This window comes from Scylla paramamosain, chromosome 34 (assembly GCF_035594125.1).
Source record: "Scylla paramamosain isolate STU-SP2022 chromosome 34, ASM3559412v1, whole genome shotgun sequence".
Classification (NCBI taxonomy): domain Eukaryota; kingdom Metazoa; phylum Arthropoda; class Malacostraca; order Decapoda; family Portunidae; genus Scylla; species Scylla paramamosain.
In genome coordinates, this window is record NC_087184.1 from 257,515 (window position 1) to 276,954 (window position 19,440).

General features: G+C 42.2%; 2 protein-coding genes across 2 annotated transcripts in view; both read left to right on the plus strand.

The window, feature by feature from the left end:
* Positions 1-7,728, plus strand: part of LOC135089900 (GTP-binding protein 10-like) — a 145,985-nt gene extending 138,257 nt beyond the window's left edge. Inside the window, exons 4-9 of the mRNA XM_063986081.1 lie at positions 4,046-4,213; positions 4,510-4,601; positions 4,969-5,095; positions 5,800-6,038; positions 7,121-7,244; positions 7,631-7,728. Coding sequence (XP_063842151.1) covers positions 5,802-6,038; positions 7,121-7,244; positions 7,631-7,728 — 459 coding nt within the window. The 5' untranslated portion in view covers positions 4,046-4,213; positions 4,510-4,601; positions 4,969-5,095; positions 5,800-5,801. The remainder of the gene's footprint in view (positions 1-4,045; positions 4,214-4,509; positions 4,602-4,968; positions 5,096-5,799; positions 6,039-7,120; positions 7,245-7,630) is intronic.
* LOC135089899 (GTP-binding protein 10 homolog) lies at positions 1,063-5,413 on the plus strand. Its single transcript, XM_063986080.1, has 6 exons — positions 1,063-1,071; positions 2,304-2,308; positions 2,616-2,770; positions 3,814-4,088; positions 4,969-5,095; positions 5,409-5,413. Exons 1-6 carry the CDS (start codon positions 1,063-1,065, stop codon positions 5,411-5,413), a joined length of 576 nt encoding a protein of 191 aa, XP_063842150.1.
* Positions 7,729-19,440: the final 11,712 nt, after the last annotated feature.

Consider the following 19,440-nt stretch of genomic DNA (forward strand, 5'->3'; position numbering starts at 1 on the left):
CTCCTTCCGCGGCCTCGCTGCACAAGACTTTCTTCTTTCTCTCACCCCTATTCTGTCCACCTCTCTAACGCAAGAATTAACCAGTATTCTCAATCATTCATCCCTTTCTCTGGTAAACTCTGCCTGCTTCTGTATTTCCACCTTCCTATGACTTGAATTCCTTCAAGATGGAGGTTTCAAGACACTTATTCATCAATTTTTGACCACTGCTTTGACCCTTTTATGTGACTGACATTTCAGTGGGGATTTTTTTTATTAGATTTTTGTTGCCAGTGTCCTTCCTACATAAAAAAAAAAAAAAAAACATTTCACAGATCTTGCCTATAACATTAGTTAGCAACACCAGTCTATAATTTAGTGGCTGAGTCCTCTTTCCTCCTTTGTGTATTGGCACTATATTTGCCCTCTTCCACTCCTTTGGTACTTTTCCCTCTATCAGTGAGCTGTTAATCACATCCCAAATTGGCTCCACCACTTGTTCTCTACATTCCTTTAGTGTCCAACCTAATACTCCATCAAGCCCCAATGCTTTCCTGACATCCAACTCTCCTAACAATTTGCCAATTTCATGTTTTTTGCACCAAGACTTCCCGTAACCCCTCCCACCACACTTCCTCATTTGGTTCTATAAAATTTGCTTCCACATTGAACACAGACCTAAAACTCTCATTCATAATTTCACTCATCTGTTCCACTGTTTGATATATCCTTTCTCCCTTTACTATCTTGTCAATGGTGTCTCTGTTTGTCATCTTTCCATTGATATACCTGTAAAAAAAGCTTGGGGTCTTCTTCACATTTCTTTACCACATCCTTTTCAAGTTGTTTCTCCTCTCTTCTTATTCTAACATATTTATTCCTTGCCTCCTTATACTGCTCTCTATTCTTTTCATTTCTTTGCTTCTTCAGTTTTTCCAAGCTATATCCTTTCTCTTCTCAGCTTGTGCACATCTGCCATTATACCAAATATGTTTGTTCCTCCTTACTTTTTATATAGGTACATACTTCTGCACACCCTCATTGTACTTCTTCAAGAATGTTTCATATTTCTCTTGCACTCTCATGCCTTCCGTAAGTCTCTTCCAAAGAATTTTCTTAACTCTGCAAAATTTGTCTTTGCGTGATTTAATCTCCCATTTTTATAATACTCCTTACATGCTAGAACCTCCCAGTCTTGCAGTACCACTTCTAACACCACATGGTCACTTTTTCCCATTGGGGTTAAGCATTTAATGTTTGGACAGGGCTCTTTTTTTTTTGTGAACACCAGGTCTAACACAGATGGTTCCTCCTCCTCTCTGTATCTTGTAAATTCCTCCACCCATCAGTCCATTGTATTCAACATAGCTAACTGTAGTGTTTCTTCACTCCACTGTCCAGCATTTCCATTAACTTCCATCTCCTCCCAGCTGACATTTTTGCGGTTAAAGTCTCCCACTAGTAGTATTTTACTGTCCTTCCTTATCATGTTGTCTAGGCACTTCAACACTTCCTTTTGCATTTCCTTGTGTTGTGGCACGTACATTAATATGATCCTCCTCCTCTCTCTTCCACTAGTCCTGATTGTTATACCTATCACCTCCACCATACCATCTCCACGTTGCACTTCTTCCACATATATATCATCTCGAAGTATTATCAGTACTCCTCCTCCTCCTTTTCCCTTTCTATCTCTCCTCTAGTAATTATATCTCTCCTCCTTAAAGCTTAAGTGGACTTCCTCTTTTAACTTTGTCTCAGTTAGGCACAACACATCTGGTCTACTTTCCTTTAGGTAATCTCTCACTTCCAGTACACCTGAGAGTAACCCATCTATGTTTGTATAAATTACTCTTAATGTACTGCTTCCCCCACCACTTGTAATTTCTCCGTCTGCTGCTGTGGTTCTTTTAGTACTTGTTCCCTTTCCCAAGTATACCATTTCTTCAGTGTCATATCTAGTATCTTCCTATAAAATTTCCTCTTCTCGGTCTCTGTCCTTCTGTTGTTTTTTCCTTAGCTTCATTTCTCAGGTCCCGCTCTTTTTCCCTCCCAAGTTCGTATCTCTTTTTACCCAAATATTCCTGTATTCTGAACTTTCAGCCAGCTTCCCAGTTCTCACTAGGATCTGCTGTATTGCAACTTGGGATCTCATTCTCACTTTTAATGGTCTTTTACCTCCCTCACTATATTTTCCAATTCTATGTGCCTCTTCCACTTCTTGTTCCAGTCCCTGTTCCTCATCTTGAACCATTGTAATAATTTTCCTTACCAATTCCTTCCTTTCCATCTCTCAGATTTAACTGGGTTTTCTTCTCTTGCAGTCCATGTGTGTGTGTGTGTGTGTGTGTGTGTGTGTGTGTGTGTGTGTGTGTGTGTGTGTGTGTGTGTTGCTTTGTATGAGCCACTACATATGTGATTACCAGTCTGGTATACAGAAAGATAGATAGATTATTATTGCTGCTGCTGCTGCTGCTGCTGCTGTATATAGATAAATAGATTTTACTTTTTTTTTCTTTTTTTTTTTACTCCAGAGAAGGTAGAAAGATACCAATAACAATATATTTTACTTACTCTGCTCCAGAAAATATAGGAATGTACCTATAGCAATTTCCTAAAGCAGTTTTCCCATCCAGGTGGTATGAGCACTGGGATAAGATGAAGAGCGTACGCAGCAAGTTTGTGGATGTTTTGCGGCTGCACGTGCGGGGTGGAGCGGGGGGCATGGGTCTGCTGTGCCTCAGGGGAGTGGGTGGCGCAGGGGGTGACGTGTATGTGGAGGGGAAGGAAGGTGAGGCACGGAGACACTGTGTCTGTTGTGATGGGAAGTGACATAGTGAGACTATATTTGTTATGACAGGAAGTGAGGCATGGCATTTAAACACTGTTATGACAGGGAATGAGGCTTGCAAACTTCCTTCTCACCCTGCTCTCCCTCTCACAGACCACTTCTCACCCTGCTCTCCCTCTCACAGACCACTTCTCACCCTGCTCTCTCTCACAGACCACTTCTCACCCTGCTCTCCCTCTCACAGACCACTTCTCACCCTGCTCTCGCTCACAGACCACTTCTCACCCTGCTCTCCCTCCCACAGACCACTTCTCACCTTGCTCTCCCTCTCACAGACCACTTCTCACCCTGCTCTCCCTCTCACAGACCACTTCTCACCTTGCTCTCCCTCTCACAGACCACTTCTCACCCTGCTCTCCCTCTCACAGACCACTTCTCACCCTGCTCTCCCTCCCACAGATCACTTCTCACCTTGCTCTCCCTCTCACAGACCACTTCTCACCCTGCTCTCCCTCTCACAGACCACTTCTCACCCTGCTCTCGCTCACAGACCACTTCTCATCCTGCTCTCCCTCCCACAGACCACTTCTCACCTTGCTCTCCCTCTCACAGACCACTTCTCACCCTGCTCTCCCTCTCACAGACCACTTCTCACCTTGCTCTCCCTCTCACAGACCACTTCTCACCCTGCTCTCCCTCTCACAGACCACTTCTCACCCTGCTCTCCCTCCCACAGACCACTTCTCACCTTGCTCTCCCTCTCACAGACCACTTCTCACCCTGCTCTCCCTCTCACAGACCACTTCTCACCTTGCTCTCCCTCTCACAGACCACTTCTCACCCTGCTCTCCCTCTCACAGACCACTTCTCACCCTGCTCTCCCTCTCACAGACCACTTCTCACCCTGCTCTCCCTCTCACAGACCACTTCTCACCTGCTCTCCCTCTCACAGACCACTTCTCACCCTGCTCTCTCTCACAAACCACTTCTCACCCTGCTCTCCCTCTCACAGACCACTTCTCACCCTGCTCTCCCTCTCACAGACCACTTCTCACCCTGCTCTCCCTCTCAGACCACTTCTCACCCTGCTCTCCCTCTCATAGACCACTTCTCATTCTGCTCACCCTCTCATAGACCACTTCTCACCCTGCTTTCCCTCACAGACCACTTCTCACCCTGCTCTCCCTCTCACAGACCACTTCTCACCCTGCTCTCCTTCTCACAGACCACATCCCTCTTACCCTGCTCTCTCTGTCTGTCTCTTTCCCCCCACAGGCCACAGTCTGCTGAAGCTGTGCAAGGCTCGGCCAGACCAGCGGTGGGTTGGGGCAGCTGGCATGGACAGTCGCAAGTATCGCATCTGAGGGGAGGCTGGCGCTGAGCTGACCTTTCCTGTCCCTACCGGCACCACCGTCTGGCTCGAGCAGCACCAGAAATTGCTGGGTGAGGATGCCACTCTCACCTTTTTCCTGATGGCACTCTCACCCTTTTCCTTTTTCACCCTGTCTTTATTTTCTCTTTGATCTCTTGTTAGGAAAACTTTTTTTTATTGATAGGAAGGAATTGGTTCTGAAATAGACTGGTGGATGAATGGAATGGACTCAGTAATCAGTTGTTAATGTGTATGTGTGTATGTGTGTGTGTGTAGGATAGTTAAGCTGTAATCAGTAGAAATATTTCCCTAAGTTAAGATGTGATTTTTATCTTTTCTTCCTTTATTTATTTATTTATTTTTTCAGGTGAGATAAACTGTGCAGGGGACAAGGTGTTGGTGGCTTGAGGTGGGCAGGGCAGCAACCCCAGCAACCAGTACAATGGGCAGAAGGGACAGGTGGGTACTGGTGGGGCATCAGGAACACTGGCACTTCCTTGGTTTATTTATTTATTGATTTATTTGTTTTCATGTAAGTGGGTCACTGGCCAACAGCAACAAAAGGTTAAAAAGGAAAAAAAAGGCTCACTAGAATGCCAGTCCCTAAAGAGAGGTCAAAAAGGATCATCAATAATTGGAGGACAAGTGTCTTGAAATGGAAACCTCCTCTCATACATGCAAAATGTACTCTGTGCATGGACAGATAAGGCACCTGTGCAAAGTTAGCAGCTGTGGGGGTGAGAAAAACTATGTACAAACCTGCTGGCTTCTTGCACTATCCCTTTTGATGATGTGTTCTCATGTTCCTATGTTCCCGCATCCACAGGGACACATTGTGAAGCTGGAACTGAAGCTGTTGGCCGATGTGGGTCTGGTGGGCTTCCCTAATGCTGGCAAGTCCACACTGCTGTGGGCCATCTCCAGGGCCAGACCCAGGGTGGCCAGCTACCCCTGTGAGTATTCTGCACCTCTCTCTCCTTGTTCACATCATCTCCACTTTGCTCTGCCTCATGTCTGCTTGATTTTTTGACTGCACTGCTCATTGCCTTTAGTTTATACTGTTTCATGTCTTCTCACTATATGTACTCTCTCTCTCTCTCTCTCTCTCTCTCTCTCTCTCTCTCTCTCTCTCTCTCTCTCTCTCTCTCTCTCTCTCTCTCTCTCTCTCTCTCTCTCTCTCTCTCTCTCTCTCTCTCTCTCTCTCTCTCTCTCTCTCCACCTCTCTTTGTCCATGAATATGTTTGTCTGTCTGTCACCACACTTCAGGCTAGAAGTATTGCCATAGTGCACACAATGCATCATTTTCATCTGCTGCCTCTGAGTCACAGCCTGCTCAAGGAAACATAGAACCATTCACAAGACTAGACAACTATGAATATTTTTCATGCCTCTACTTTGCTAATCTGTCTTGGGCTCATGAAAGTTATGTAGAAAGTACTCTTTTAGGTACAAGTGATTGCTTCATAAACATGACTAGTGGCATGTAATAAAACTGAATACAGGAATTAATTAGAGGAGAAGCATTTAAAAAAAATAATTCAGTGAAATCTGTATTATTATTTTTATTATTATTATTATTAGTAGTAGTACATATTTATGCTGCTTTCTTGAAATAACTCATCATTTAAATTTCTAACTACTTTGCTCCCTCCACCAGTCATGACGCTGCAGCCGACCCTGGGTGTGGTGGAGTACAGTGACATGCGGCGGCTGACCATCGCTAACCTGCCAGGACTCATCGAGGGCACCTGGGCCAACGTGGGGATGGCGCACCACTTCCTGCGCCACGTGGAGTGGACACACTTCCTCCTCTTTGTGGTAGACATCAACAGCTTCCGGCTGTCACCCAAACACCCATACTGTTCACCCACCGAGAATGTCATGCTGGTCAACAGGGTGAGTGTGTGGGTGCCCAGTGCCCTGCAGGGGTGTGTGGGGCTGAGGAACTTTGGGTGAATGTGATGTCTGTGTGTTTACAGTTTTGACTTGCTGCTGTGTTGTGTTGATTGGCAGCTTTACTCTCATTCTAACTAATAGGAGAGTTATTTGCTAGTGCTCTTAATACTGATTCTGTGCATTTATGGTTGTATGTGGACAAAATGCTTTAGTTTTGATTCTGTTTTTGTCAATTTATGACATGGTGTTGGGACAGAACTCCATCATAACTTGGGGAAACTCTGTACAATGTTGACATCTAGCCTACAATGAGTGTCTGGCTTGTGGCTTCCTTGGGGTTGTCAGACACACCCTGCTGGTAAACACATGGACACGAATTTGTGATTCCAAGTTTGAGTCATGTTGGAAGCTGAGTCTTTGTGGCAGTGACAGGGCAGTCGGTTGACCAAAATCCACTCAGGTCGTGATGACCACCTCGGCCTGAGTGGTAACGTGTCAGACTCATGTTTCTGTGAGTCCTGACAAAGGTGTGATCTCCTGTAAACCCTCTCCTGGTTGATTCATCCTGCCTCATCATGTCTCCAGACCAGTGTCTCAGAGTTTGCATGATGCCCCAAGGCATGACATCACAGGGACAGCCTGTCATGCACTTACCCTTCACTCTAACACACACACACACACACACACACACACACACACACACACACACACACACACACACACACACACACACACACACACACACACACACACACACACACACACACACACACACACACACACACACACACACACACACACACACACCCACTGTCTTCATCTTTACTTTAATTAGTGTAGTTTATGACAAACACCCCCCCACACACAAAAAAAAAAAGGCTAACAGATCTGCTACTCTATCCTCTTTTGAGTTCAATTGTACCTTATCACAAGCATCGTCATGAGGGCCAAGAAATCCACTGCTCTTTTTTTCCTGTTCCTTTGTACCTTACTACAAAGTCTCATAAGGGCCAAGAAATCTGCTGCTCTTTTACATTCATTTCTATTCCTTTGTAGTTACTCCTCCACACCTGTACACACAGGAGTTGGAGCTGTATTCACCTGACCTGCTGAGTAAGCCAGCACTCCTTATGGTGAATAAGATGGACTCCCCCATTGCTGAGTCTCGCCTGCAGGAACTCCTTCACAACCTTAAGAGGATAGAGGGTGAGTACATGGGAACATAAGAATACAAGGGAAGCTGCAAGAATCTGTCAACCCACAGTTGGCATTTCCTGTTAGAAATGCCTTCAGATTTCTACCTATCATCCTCATACCTAAATTTATTTGGTCTTCTTTTAAAAGCTTCATATTGACAGGACATTAACAGCCATAAGAAAATAGGGGAAGCTGCAGACAGCCATCAGTCCTTAACATGACAATCCCTGTATGAAACATGCCTGCCTATTTCCACCCATCATCCCCATCCACAAGTTTGTTTAGTTTTCTTTTAAAGCTTCCTAATGACTCAGCACTAACAACCAGATTACTGAGTCTATTCTATTCATCAACCACTATATTTGAAAACTTATTCCTTTGTGTCTCATTTAAAGCTAGCTTTATCAAGCTTGAACCCACTATTTCTTGTCCTATCCTGATCACTGAACCTAAGGATTTTGCTCATGTCATCCTTGTTATATCCCCTAAATAAAGACCTGAGGGAGGAAGAGAGTAGAGACATCTTTTATCATTATCTTTTCATCTCATTTACTCTTTCATTCCTGTTGGTTTAATATTCTGTGTTTGAAGCACCAAGCCAACTGATTATGTGGCACTGAGATTGTTATAGTTATTTTATACTATATTAGGTGAATAGCCTCTCCATTAGGGGCTGATAGGACTAAGAGTGTGAATGATGTGTGTATGAGCGGATGGTGCTTTGTCTGGGCCACCCTGTGTGGGATTGCCAACCTGGTATATGGACAGATGGACAGATAGATACATGGGTCATTAATTTGGAGCTTGGATATGAAGAAAATGTAAAACTAGTGGAGATATTTCAAAGGACACAGGAAAAAAAGGCTGCAGTGTTTTAGCCATGTGAAGAGAAGGAAAGAGTCATATGTCAGGAGAAGTGTGATGGAGATAGAGGTGCAAGGCAGGAGAGCAAGAGGAAAACTAAACCTTATATGGATAGACTGTGTAAGGAAGGACTTGAGACAGAAACAATTGTCAAAGGAAAATATATATGACTATGCTTGGAGGAGAGCTGGCAAGAACAATGACTCTATAGAGACTAGGGAAAAGATATCAAGAAGAAGAAATTATGGAGGTGTAAGAATTAATAAGGGAATTATTGAGGTGTTTGGGCTGTGGGAGGCTGTGGAAGACAGTGCCTGAAAGTCACCAAATTCAGGGTAAACCCACCATGGTCCAGGAAGTCATCAGCCAGTAGAGATGAGTCCAGAGCCTGACATGCCACCACCTAGTAGGAGGGAATGTATTTATAAATTTCTTGAATAGAGTATAGTTGTCTTACAGGGTCAAGTGTCTTGTAAGGATATAAATCCTGCTATATTTACAGTCAGTGCAGGCCGAGGTGATCTGGAAGTCACACCCTGAGCCTCTTTCCCTTCTAATGTGGCTGCTGACTGGTGCTCTCATAATGTTCTTGACACTTCCTCAAATATATTTAAGATATTTTCTATCACCATATTAATTAAACTTTCCCCAAACAGTTTTTTTTTTTTCATATCAACAGGAAAACTGAGTATTAAACCTTCCGGAAACAAAAATGTGTCAGCAATAATTCAAGTCAAGGATAACATTGAAAATGAAACATAATATTGAAAATGAAAACTGGAATCATGACGCCTCTTGTGGTTGAGTCGTCCCAGTAGTAGTGCAGTGACTCTCCTTCACTAGGAATTACTAAAGACTAGTGTTTCTTATTGTTACTGAAAAAGGACAGAATATATTTTCTATCTTAGTTTAAGTAAATGAAATAGATGAAAGAATTTTTGCCTTTGTCTTTTCACGAAATAAGCCTCACTGGCTTTTGAAGTGAGAGTAATGAGCTCATTATATTTAGTGAAGCATTCTCCAAAGTAAAGTCCTCTCTTTTGTAAAGAATTTCCTGTATGATGGAATGATATCACAGCCTGTGTAACACATTCATTACCTGGTCAACCTACTGTGGGAGGGAACATTGCTACCATTCCAGTATTTTGTAAAGCGTGTTCATGTTCATCTTTGATTCCTGCACTTACATGTGAATCTTTCCTATAAATTGAAAATGTTTTTAATGCCTTTCTGCACTAAGTGACGTTTCATATGAAGACATTTTGATGCATGCATTCTGTTCATAAGAGAGTCTCAAGTGACAGTCATAGTAATAATCACTGGACTGATGACTGACGTCTGGGAATGTCAAAATGGTGACTAAGGATGTCAGACTATTAACTATTGACTGGAGACTGGTGACTAAGAATTTCAGAGTAGACTGGTGACTTAGGATGTCATTTAGGATAGTGAGTAATGATGAGGATCTTGATTGATGAGTGGTGACTGAGGAGTGTGACTGGTGACTGGTGATTGAAGGTGTGTGATGGGTGACTTTATGTATTTGACTGGTAAAATAGAATGTCTCTTGGGATAATGAGTACTGACCATGATTTTTGACTGGTGAGTGGTGGTGTTCCTGGGTGGTGCTAACAACTGCTGTTCCTCACAGACTATGTGTTGTGTTGCTCCTGTGGTGCCAAACTCACAGAGAACTCATGGGATAACTTTGTAAACATCTCCATTCCACTGTCTGAGGCATCCCAGCTGGTGACCATCCTGGGACACCCCCACCTCATGGTCCAGACCCTCAGGAACCCTGCTGACCTTGCTTTTGACTTGGTGACTGTCAGGAGGTCAGGCTGCTCAGGAGTGGGAGAGGTGAGCTGCACTCAAACATGTGTTTTGTTAGTTATGTGTTTGTTCCTGACCTCTAATCCTTCTGCTTATGTTGTCATCCTCTCTTCTCCATTGGGCTCCTCCAATCACAGTCTCATATCTGCATCTTGTCCTATTGCTCCAATCCCTCCTCAGGATCCTCCTAAGCAGAGGTGCCTCTGGCATTTTGTCTCTGCTAGTTGGGGGACCTGATGAGGTATTTTGCTGATTTTCCTTGGAATGGCCACAGCTTCCATGTCAGAGACCAGGGGTGCGTTAAGTTAAGTGACTTGGGTTACCCGGGTCACCCAGTTCTCAACTGAACGCTCTCTTTGCATGACTCGGGTGACTCGGGTGATTTGGGTTACCCAAACCGAGGAGGTGGTGTGCTCTGTGCTTTGATATCACAACAAAAATGGCCACCCAACCATACTTATATTGGTGTTATACATGCTTAGTTATTGTGCATAGTGCAGGGAGGCTCCCTTACTTTGAAGAACCTTGCTCCAGTTGTCATTGTGGGTGTAAAGTTTTCTGAACACTTCTTCTATCAGTCAGTGTTTCTCAGTGGTGCAAGACTGATACTTTTTTCCTTTACATGATATTTGAGCCAGATACCAAAGTTAGCTGATAGCTTATTTTCCATTAGATGATATTTGAACCAGAAACCAAAGTTAGTTGATATGAACTGATTTTCCTTGAACCAGAGACCAGATCCACCTGACTGCTTTTTTTTTCTTTTCCAGGATATTTGAACCAGAAACCAAAGCCAGCACAACTCACTTCAAAGCTTCCTTGGAGGGTTTCTATGGACTCATTCTAGAGAAACTGGTCACTGAGAAATGTAAGTATGCAAAAGTTGGAACAGAATTTATTAGCTAATATTTACCTTTGAAGTATGATGTTGTAGTGGTCAGAATGTTTGCTTCTATCTTGTTGGAGTTGTGTTCAGTTTGCATTCAGTTTGCAGTGTGTCCAAGTAACTGCAGTTGGTGTATGCATAGCTGATGTAGAAGCTGTGCCTGCTGCCTCCTTCCTTCTTTTAATGGTGCACCCTTAAATCTTGCCATCACATAAAATTTTGCACTAAAAATATTTGTAATCACCTTTTTGGTCAGCTTTGCCCTAAGCTAATTAAAAAAAAAAAAAAAAAAAAAAAAAATATATATATATATATATATATATATATATATATATATATATATATATATATATATATATATATATATATATATATATATGTATATATATATATATATATATATATATATATATATATATATATATATATATATATATATATATATATATATATATATATATATATATATATATATATATATATATGAATAAAGAAACAGTAATAATATCTAGCTATTATCCTTTAGATAAATCATGAAAACAAATAAACAAAAAAAATAAATAAAAAAAGGAGGGGCATGTGGTCCATGGAAGAACCACATGAGTGAGTTTACATGAGTGATAGGTTTGTTTCTGCAGTTTTCTTAAGGAGTAAAACTAAATTATTATTATTGTTTTCCTCGTGATCATTTTTTAATCACCTGAGAGCAAGGCTAAGTGATACAGTGATTGGATGGCATGCGGATGTTGATTGACACTTGAAAATTTTGTCATTGTTTTTGCTGCCAACTTTATAATTCGAAGACTCTCTCTCTCTCTCTCTCTCTCTCTCTCTCTCTCTCTCTCTCTCTCTCTCTCTCTCTCTCTCTCTCTCTCTCTCTCTCTCTCTCTCTCTCTCTCTCTCTCTCTCTCTCTCTCTCTCTCTCTAAGTAAAATTAAGTAAAGTAATAGACTGGAAATATTAAAATGTATATATCTTTTATTTATATTGATAAATCATCATTAACAAATAACAGTTTTGTGCTTATGTCTTTTTGAACAGTGCAGTGTCCTAAACACAGAGGCAGGCAGTCTCCCTATTGAAGCAGGCTGAAGCTAAACACTAGAGGCAACAAGATTCAGTCTACTTTTACAGTGTGCAGCTTTACATATAATTACAGAAGTACATGAGACTTACCGTAGGTTAGTTGAAATGTGCTTCGGATTTTGCGAGGCACATCACGTCTGCTAGATGGTAGAGTTCACATGAGATACACTACACTTTGCCACACAGTCAGTCTTTAAAGATACAACTACCCACATGAAATATTATCTCCCAACCCTTGCAGTCCTTGAATTTTTGTTGTGTAAACCAAGAATCATCAATTAACAAAGGGAGGGAGTGGAGGGCATGTGAACTCTACCATCTAGCAGACGTGATGTGCCTCGCAAAATCCGAAGCACATTTCAACTAACCTACGGTAAGTCTCATGTACTTCTGTAATTTTACTTTGGCAAATCACTTGTCTGCTAGATGGTGCCGTTCACATGAGATTTTAAAGTCATGTGGGTGTTGTATGTAAAGGGTTCTGTCAAATTTCACATTTTGTAAATAGGTGTAAATAAAAGTTCCTATTACAAAAACCCCATTGTCATTTATGAAAATAGAACATGATTTTTACTGCTGATAACATTTCAAACCTTACATTATACTGAGCCTGGCACTGCTTCTTGAAAAAGGGTCTATTTCCCCTTGTATATCCTTATTATAATATTTAGCAAATGTGGCTTCCTGCGTCCAACCAGCTTTTGCCATGATGGTGGCAATAGGCACATCCAGTGCCTTGGCCTTAGACACTGACACAGGTCTAATACTACCTGCTGTGTACCTCTTGGTATCAATCCCACACTTACATAACATGGTCTTAAGCCACCTTGCCACCATGTCCTTAGAAACACCCCTATGGGGTTTTATATAACTTATGAGTAGTCTCCCATCTGCATTTCCAGATTCTGTCCTTAGCCTCTCAGTTCTTTCTATATATTCTTTCATAGCCTTAACTACACACAATCTGTAATCCTGAGGATAAGCTTTAAATACAATAGTACGAACATTAAATTTTGGCCTGCATTGCTTGATGTTACCTCCTAACAAAACTGAAACAGATTCTTCTCCAAATGCCATATTCACCAACAATAAGTGCAAAGTTTGGATCCTGGCTGCTTGTGTCATTGCCATCAGCATCACCATTTTTAGCGATAAGTCTTTCAGTGTTAGGCTGTGTAGTGGTTCCATGAGTCTTATCTTTTGTAATACAAGTTTCACATCCCAGGTCGTTGCGTACCTGGGTGTAGAAGGGCGTAAGTTGAAGACTCCCCGCAGAAATCTGTTGACAAGTGGGTGATTGCCCGTTCTGCAGCCTTCCACCATAATTCCTATTGCAGATAGAGTCCCTCTCACCGTGTTAATGCTTTCATAACCCACATTCCTTTGAAAGTTACGAGACAGAAAGTTTAATATATCTGCTATAGATGGTGCAATGGGATTAATGTTCCCTCTACTACAAAAGAGTGTCCACCTCTTGATGTGAGTGTTGTATTGTCTACCTGTTGCTGGTTTCCAAGAGGCCATAATGATTTCCGTACCTTCTTTAGATATGCCACGTTCTCCAAGTTGTTTCCGGACAACTGACAAGCCATCAGATTTGTGTGTTTCATTATTGGGTGTTCCTCAGCAGTTGACGGATGCATTAGCACATTTTTCCTTCTCTGTATGACCCGAGGGTCGTCTACTAGCATCCGAAGGAGCACCCCCATCCACGGTTGTGATGGCCAAAGTGGCACTATGATCCATCCTCTGGTCCTTTCCTCCCTTAACTTCAGCAGACATCTAGAGATCAGAGAGAAGGGAGGAAAGAGGTAAACCAATTTAAATTTAGCCCACGGAATTGTAACTGCATCAATATATGCAGCCTCTGGATCTGGTGTCCATGCACAGAATGGAGTCATTTGTTTGTTCAAACGTGAAGCGAATAGGTCTATACAAGGATTCCCAAATATAGAAGACAATTCCTCAAATATCATCTCATTCAGCTGCCACTCATGTCCGTCATTAAAGTAATGTGATGCCTCGTCGGCCATGACGTTACATTTGCCTGGTATGTGGGAAGCTGTCACCCATACCCCATTACTAAGACACCATTCCCAGATGTTCCTACTAATGTCATCACAAACTATTGACTTAACACCTCCCATCTCATTCACGTAATTAATCGCTGTGGTGTTATCACATAATGTGTAAACCTCTAAGGAGATGTGTAAAAGATCTCAATGAGAATAACATAGCCAATAATTCACGCATTAATGTGCGAACGCACCTCTTCAGGGGACCATCTGCCATTGGTAGTGATGCTATTTTGGCAACCTGCCCATCCTAGATTTTAAGCATCTGTGAACAACTCAGTATCTGGTGCATTTCTGAATATTTTCCTGTTTTGACTCTCCAATTCCTTAATCCACCAGTTTAAATCTGTTCTAATCTCCTCTGTAATGTTCATCCATCTATTAAAGTCTCCACATGCCTCTTCCAAAGCCTTGATCTTTGCTCTTTCCATCCTCCTATAGTGCATCTTCCCCATCTCTACAGCTGGGATTGCTGCCACCAGCAGGCCAATCACTCTTGCCACAATTCTAATTTTTTCTTTGTCTATTGACTAAAAGAGAGTAATGCTGTATAATCTCATCCCTCCTACCCGCCGGCAAGGTAACTGTCATGGCCACCAAATCTATCACGTTACCTAAATACTCAATACGCGTAGTGGGACTTAAAACAGATTTCTCCACATTTATGCAGAAACCTACACTCTGCAACAACTGAATGTTGTCATTCATGCAATCAAAACATCTCGGCAAAGAGCTACTATACAGAAGCGTATCATCAATATAACTAGTGATGTTGTGGCTTTTATGCCTAAGTGTAGAGAAAACTGGCTTCAGAAGTTTTGTAAATAGACGAGGACCATCCGAAAACCCGTTAGGTAGACGTGAACTGGTAAATCTTATCCAACCATCTAAAACACAGATATTTTTGTTGTTCCTCTGCAATTTTTACTGAATAATAGGCTTTCTTAAGGTCTATAGAAGCCATATAATCTCCTTGACTAAGCAACTGTAATACTTGTTCAAAATTTTCTATTTTAAAATGAGTATATTCTACATGCCTGTTCAGTTTTCAAGATTTAACACCATCCTATAATCCCCTGTCTTATTCTTCCTCAGAAAAACTGGTGAAAGTATTTGTTGATCCTGTCCATGTGTCTCTATGATGGCCTTTATCTCTAACAATTTTTTAACCTCCTAATGCATAATCAGTTTATCTTCCTCACTAAAGACATACTGTATATCCTCTCTAAATAAATATCCGATATTAGCTTCATCTATATTCAGATGACAATGTTCCACCATATCCAAAATGAACAGGTCACTTGTAATCACACGCCATTTATTGATAAACTTGTGAAGTTGCCCAGCCTCAAATTGTTCTTTCACCTGGGTTAATGCCGGGGGATATGTTGACCCCAGCCTCTCACGTTTTTTGTTGTCCAAGCTTGAGCAGGGTAGGAGCGCCTGTGTTCACCACTGGAGGGCATCCTGCGAAAACCATATGGCTGATATCTGGATGGGAATCCACAGGAGGAGGCCTTGGCAAAAAAGTTACATTGTTTACCTCCACCAAATCTGCCACTGCTTGCAGTCCAAGATGTAGGCTTCTTAAAAGTGAATTTAGTTTTCAGCCTTTCTGCCTCCTCAATATTTCTGTTGGCTTGTGACAGGTCATCCCCAAACAATAGACCCATCATGGGAGCCTTGTCAGCACACAAATGAGAATATTTGGGATTAATGTCCCTCTTTATGATATGTTGCCTGTTCAAGTTATTTCTGTAGTGGGCATTACCCAATAATGCTAATGCACCATTGAGCATGGCCACCTCATTTGCAATAATTTGGTGCTCTTCATCACGTGCCACCTTGTCTAGCACAGTAAGCGATTTTACAACAATAGTAGCTGCCTTGGTAATATCTTTTTTCCCACTTCCCTTAAGCGGAAGTCTGCCTTCTTTGCCTCTGCAGGCAGTGCGTCCAGGACCTGTGGGTTGCAATCCATTTGAGTTAATGCATGGCAGTTATTTGGTCTAAATGTCACCTCATCCTCTACAATGGCTTTGTAATCTTCCTGCCTCATGCCATTAATAAACAGGTGGTTCACCATTGCAGCAATTTCCTTGTCAAGTTCTTTTGAGACAGTTTCCATGGGTTCATAATTCTTAGCACCTTGTAACAATATACTATCATGAGGAACATCCCTCTGGATTTCCTCTTCCTCATCACTGTCCTCCCTCAGTGGAGTTCTAAATCCAGAAAATCCTGCCTGTGATTCCTGAGAATCAGGCATCAAAGTATTATTTGACACCTACAGGGGAGCATTGTTATGAACTGCTTTTGACTTCACAGCCCCATTTTCCTTCTTAAGCTTGTCCATGTCTTTCCTCAACTAAATTAAAGCATCCATAATCATGCCCAAAGAAGGCGCATTGCTGTCTTCACCAGCGTATTTTGGAGAAGGGGAAGGTGACCGAGAGTAACTTAACCTCTCATGACGAGTAGAACGGCTCTTAGATCTGGATCTTTCTTCATGTTTACTCCCCTTGTGTAGTCCCTTTACGTTAGCTGAGGTGCGTGGCAAGCTGGTAGTTCTGAATCTCTCAGGACTGGGGCAAGCATCAGAGGGCGTCCTAGACATGGCGGCTAATGTTAACAATATGCCACCCCTTTTAACAGCAGTTCCTTTTATAACCCCACGGGTGCCTTAACCTCACACACAGGGTAACTTTAAATCAAAAACTCCTTCCTTATAATAATCTGGGAAGTCAAATGCCCCCAGGCTTGTAAATAAGGCAATATTCCTCTTGCCCCAATAATGGGTAACAAGATGGAACCATCTCGCACCTATGTCGGCTCACGAGAGTGCCCAAATATTGTTATATATATATATATATATATATATATATATAGCATAAAATATTTGCCAATAATCCGCCTTATACCAAGTAACGGATATCATATAACCAATAATCCGCCCTTATACAAGGTAACAGATATTTATAGTCCATAATCCGCCCTTAAATCAGGTAACGGATTCAAGTAGGCAACACTCCGCCCTTATCAGGTAACGGATATCCATAGGCAATACTCCGCCCTATAATCAGGTAACGGATAACTCAAGACAATATTCCATCCTTATAACAGGTAATGGAAACCATAATACACAATCCAAACAAGAAAACTAATATTCCTATCACTCCTCGATAACAGAAGTCGTAACAACAGAACAGGAGGCAGGACCGACGTCCGTCTTGTGTGGTGTCTGCGTAGTAACTGACTGTGTGGCAAAGTGTAGTGTATCTCATGTGAACGGCACCATCTAGCAGACAAGTGATTTGCCGAAGTAAAATTTGTAGCATTGGTTGCCTCTTCCAGCTTTTCATTGTTGCCTTCCCATTCCTCACTTGATCCAGGTCAGATGTATTATTTCCACATGTGTTTTGCAGACACCACCTCTATTACAGTTCATTTCCTTCTCTCACCTGCTCTCACATTACATGCTGCAGCCCCACACAGTGCTGTTTTTTTGTTTTTTTTTTTTTTTATGTAGGAAGGGCACTGGCCAAGGGCAACAAAAATCTAATAAAAAAATGCCCACTGAAATGCCAGTCCCATAAAAGGGTCAAAGCAGTGGTCAAAAATTGATGGATAAGTGTCTTGAAACCTCCCTCTTGAAGGAATTCAAGTCATAGGAAGATGGAAATACAGAAGCAGGCAGGGAGTTCCAGAGTTTACCAGAGAAAGGGATGAATGATTGAGAATACTGGTTAACTCTTGCGTTAGAGAGGTGGACAGAATAGGGGTGAGAGAAAGAAGAAAGTCTTGTGCAGCGAGGCTGCGGAAGGAGGGGAGGCATGCAGTTAGCAAGATCAGAAGAGCAGTTAGCATGAAAATAGCGGTAGAAGACAGCTAGATATGCAACATTGCGGCGATGAGAGAGAGGCTGAAGACAGTCAGTTAGAGGAGAGGAGTTGATGAGATGAAAAGCTTTTGATTCCACCCTGTCTAGAAGAGCAGTTTCAGTGGAACCCCGCCAGACATGTGAAGCATACTCCATACATGGACGGATAAGGCCCTTGTACAGAGTTAGCAGCTGGGGGGGTGAGAAAAACTGGCGGAGACGTCTCAGAACACCTAACTTCATAGAAGCTGTTTTAGCTAGAGATGAGATGTGAAGTTTCCAGTTCAGATTATAAGTAAAGGACAGACTGAGGATGTTCAGTGTAGAAGAGGGGGACAATTGAGTGTCATTGAAGAAGAGGGGATAGTTGTCTTGGAAGGATGTGTCGAGTTGATAGATGGAGGAATTGAGTTTTTGAGGCATTGAACAATACCAAGTTTGCTCTGCCCCAATCAGAAATTTTAGAAAGATCAGAAGTCAGGCGTTCTGTGGCTTCCCTGCGTGAAATGTTTACCTCCTGAAGGGTTGGACGTCTATGAAAAGACGTGGAAAAGTGCAGGGTGGTATCACCAGCGTAGGAGTGGATAGGACAAGAAGTTTGGTTTAGATCATTAATGAATAATAAGAAGAGAGTGGGTGACAGGACAGATTTAGGAGAAGAACAGTGACCGTCTACCACAGCAGCAATAGAACGGTCAGAAAGGAAACTTGAGATGAAGTTACAGAGAGAAGGATAGAAACCATAGGAGGATAGTTTGGAAATCAAAGCTTTGTGCCAGACTCTATCAAAAGCTTTTGATATGTCCAAGGCAACAGCAAAAGTTTCACCAAAATCTCTAAAAGAGGATGACCAAGACTCAGTAAGGAAAGCCAGAAGATCACCAGTAGAGCGGCCTTGACAGAACCCTTACTGGCGATCAGATAGAAGGTTGTGAAGTGATAGATGTTTAAGAATCTTCCTGTTGAGGATAGATTCAAAAACTTTAGATAGGCAGGAAATTAAAGCAATAGGACAGTAGTTTGAGGGATTAGAACGGTCACCCTTTTTAGGAACAGGTTGAATGTAGGCAAACTTCCAGCAAGAAGGAAAGGTAGATGGTGACAGACAGAGCTGAAAGAGTTTGACTAGGCAAGGTGCAAGCACGGAGGCACAGTTTCGGAGAACAATAGGAGGGACCCCATCAGGTCCATAAGCCGTCTGAGGGTTTAGGCCAGCGAGGGCATGGAAAACATCATTGCGAAGAATTTTAATAGGTGGCATGAAGTAGTCAGAGGGTGGAGGAGAGGGAGGAACAAGCCCAGAATCGTCCAAGGTAGTGTTTTTAGCAAAGGTTTGAGCAAAGAGTTCAGCTTTAGGAATAGATGTGATAGCAGTGGTGCCATCTGGTTGAAATAGAAGAGGGAGAGAAGAAGAAGCAAAGTTATTGGAGATTTCTGGCTAGATGCCAGAAATCACGAGGGGAGTTAGATCTTGAAAGGTTTGACATTTTCTGTTAATGAAGGAGTTTTTGGCTAGTTAGAGAACAGACTTGACATGGTTCCGGGCAGAAATATAAAGTGCATGAGATTCTGGTGATGGAA

What these genes read in the sequence shown, in the direction of transcription:
- LOC135089899 (XM_063986080.1), top strand. An exon ending in GTATGTGGAGGGGAAGGAAG is followed by an intron (nt 2,771 to 3,813) that starts GTGAGGCACGGA and finishes TCCCTCTCACAG; the next exon opens with ACCACTTCTCACCCTGCTCT. An exon ending in AAGGCTCGGCCAGACCAGCG is followed by an intron (nt 4,089 to 4,968) that starts GTGGGTTGGGGC and finishes CCGCATCCACAG; the next exon opens with GGACACATTGTGAAGCTGGA.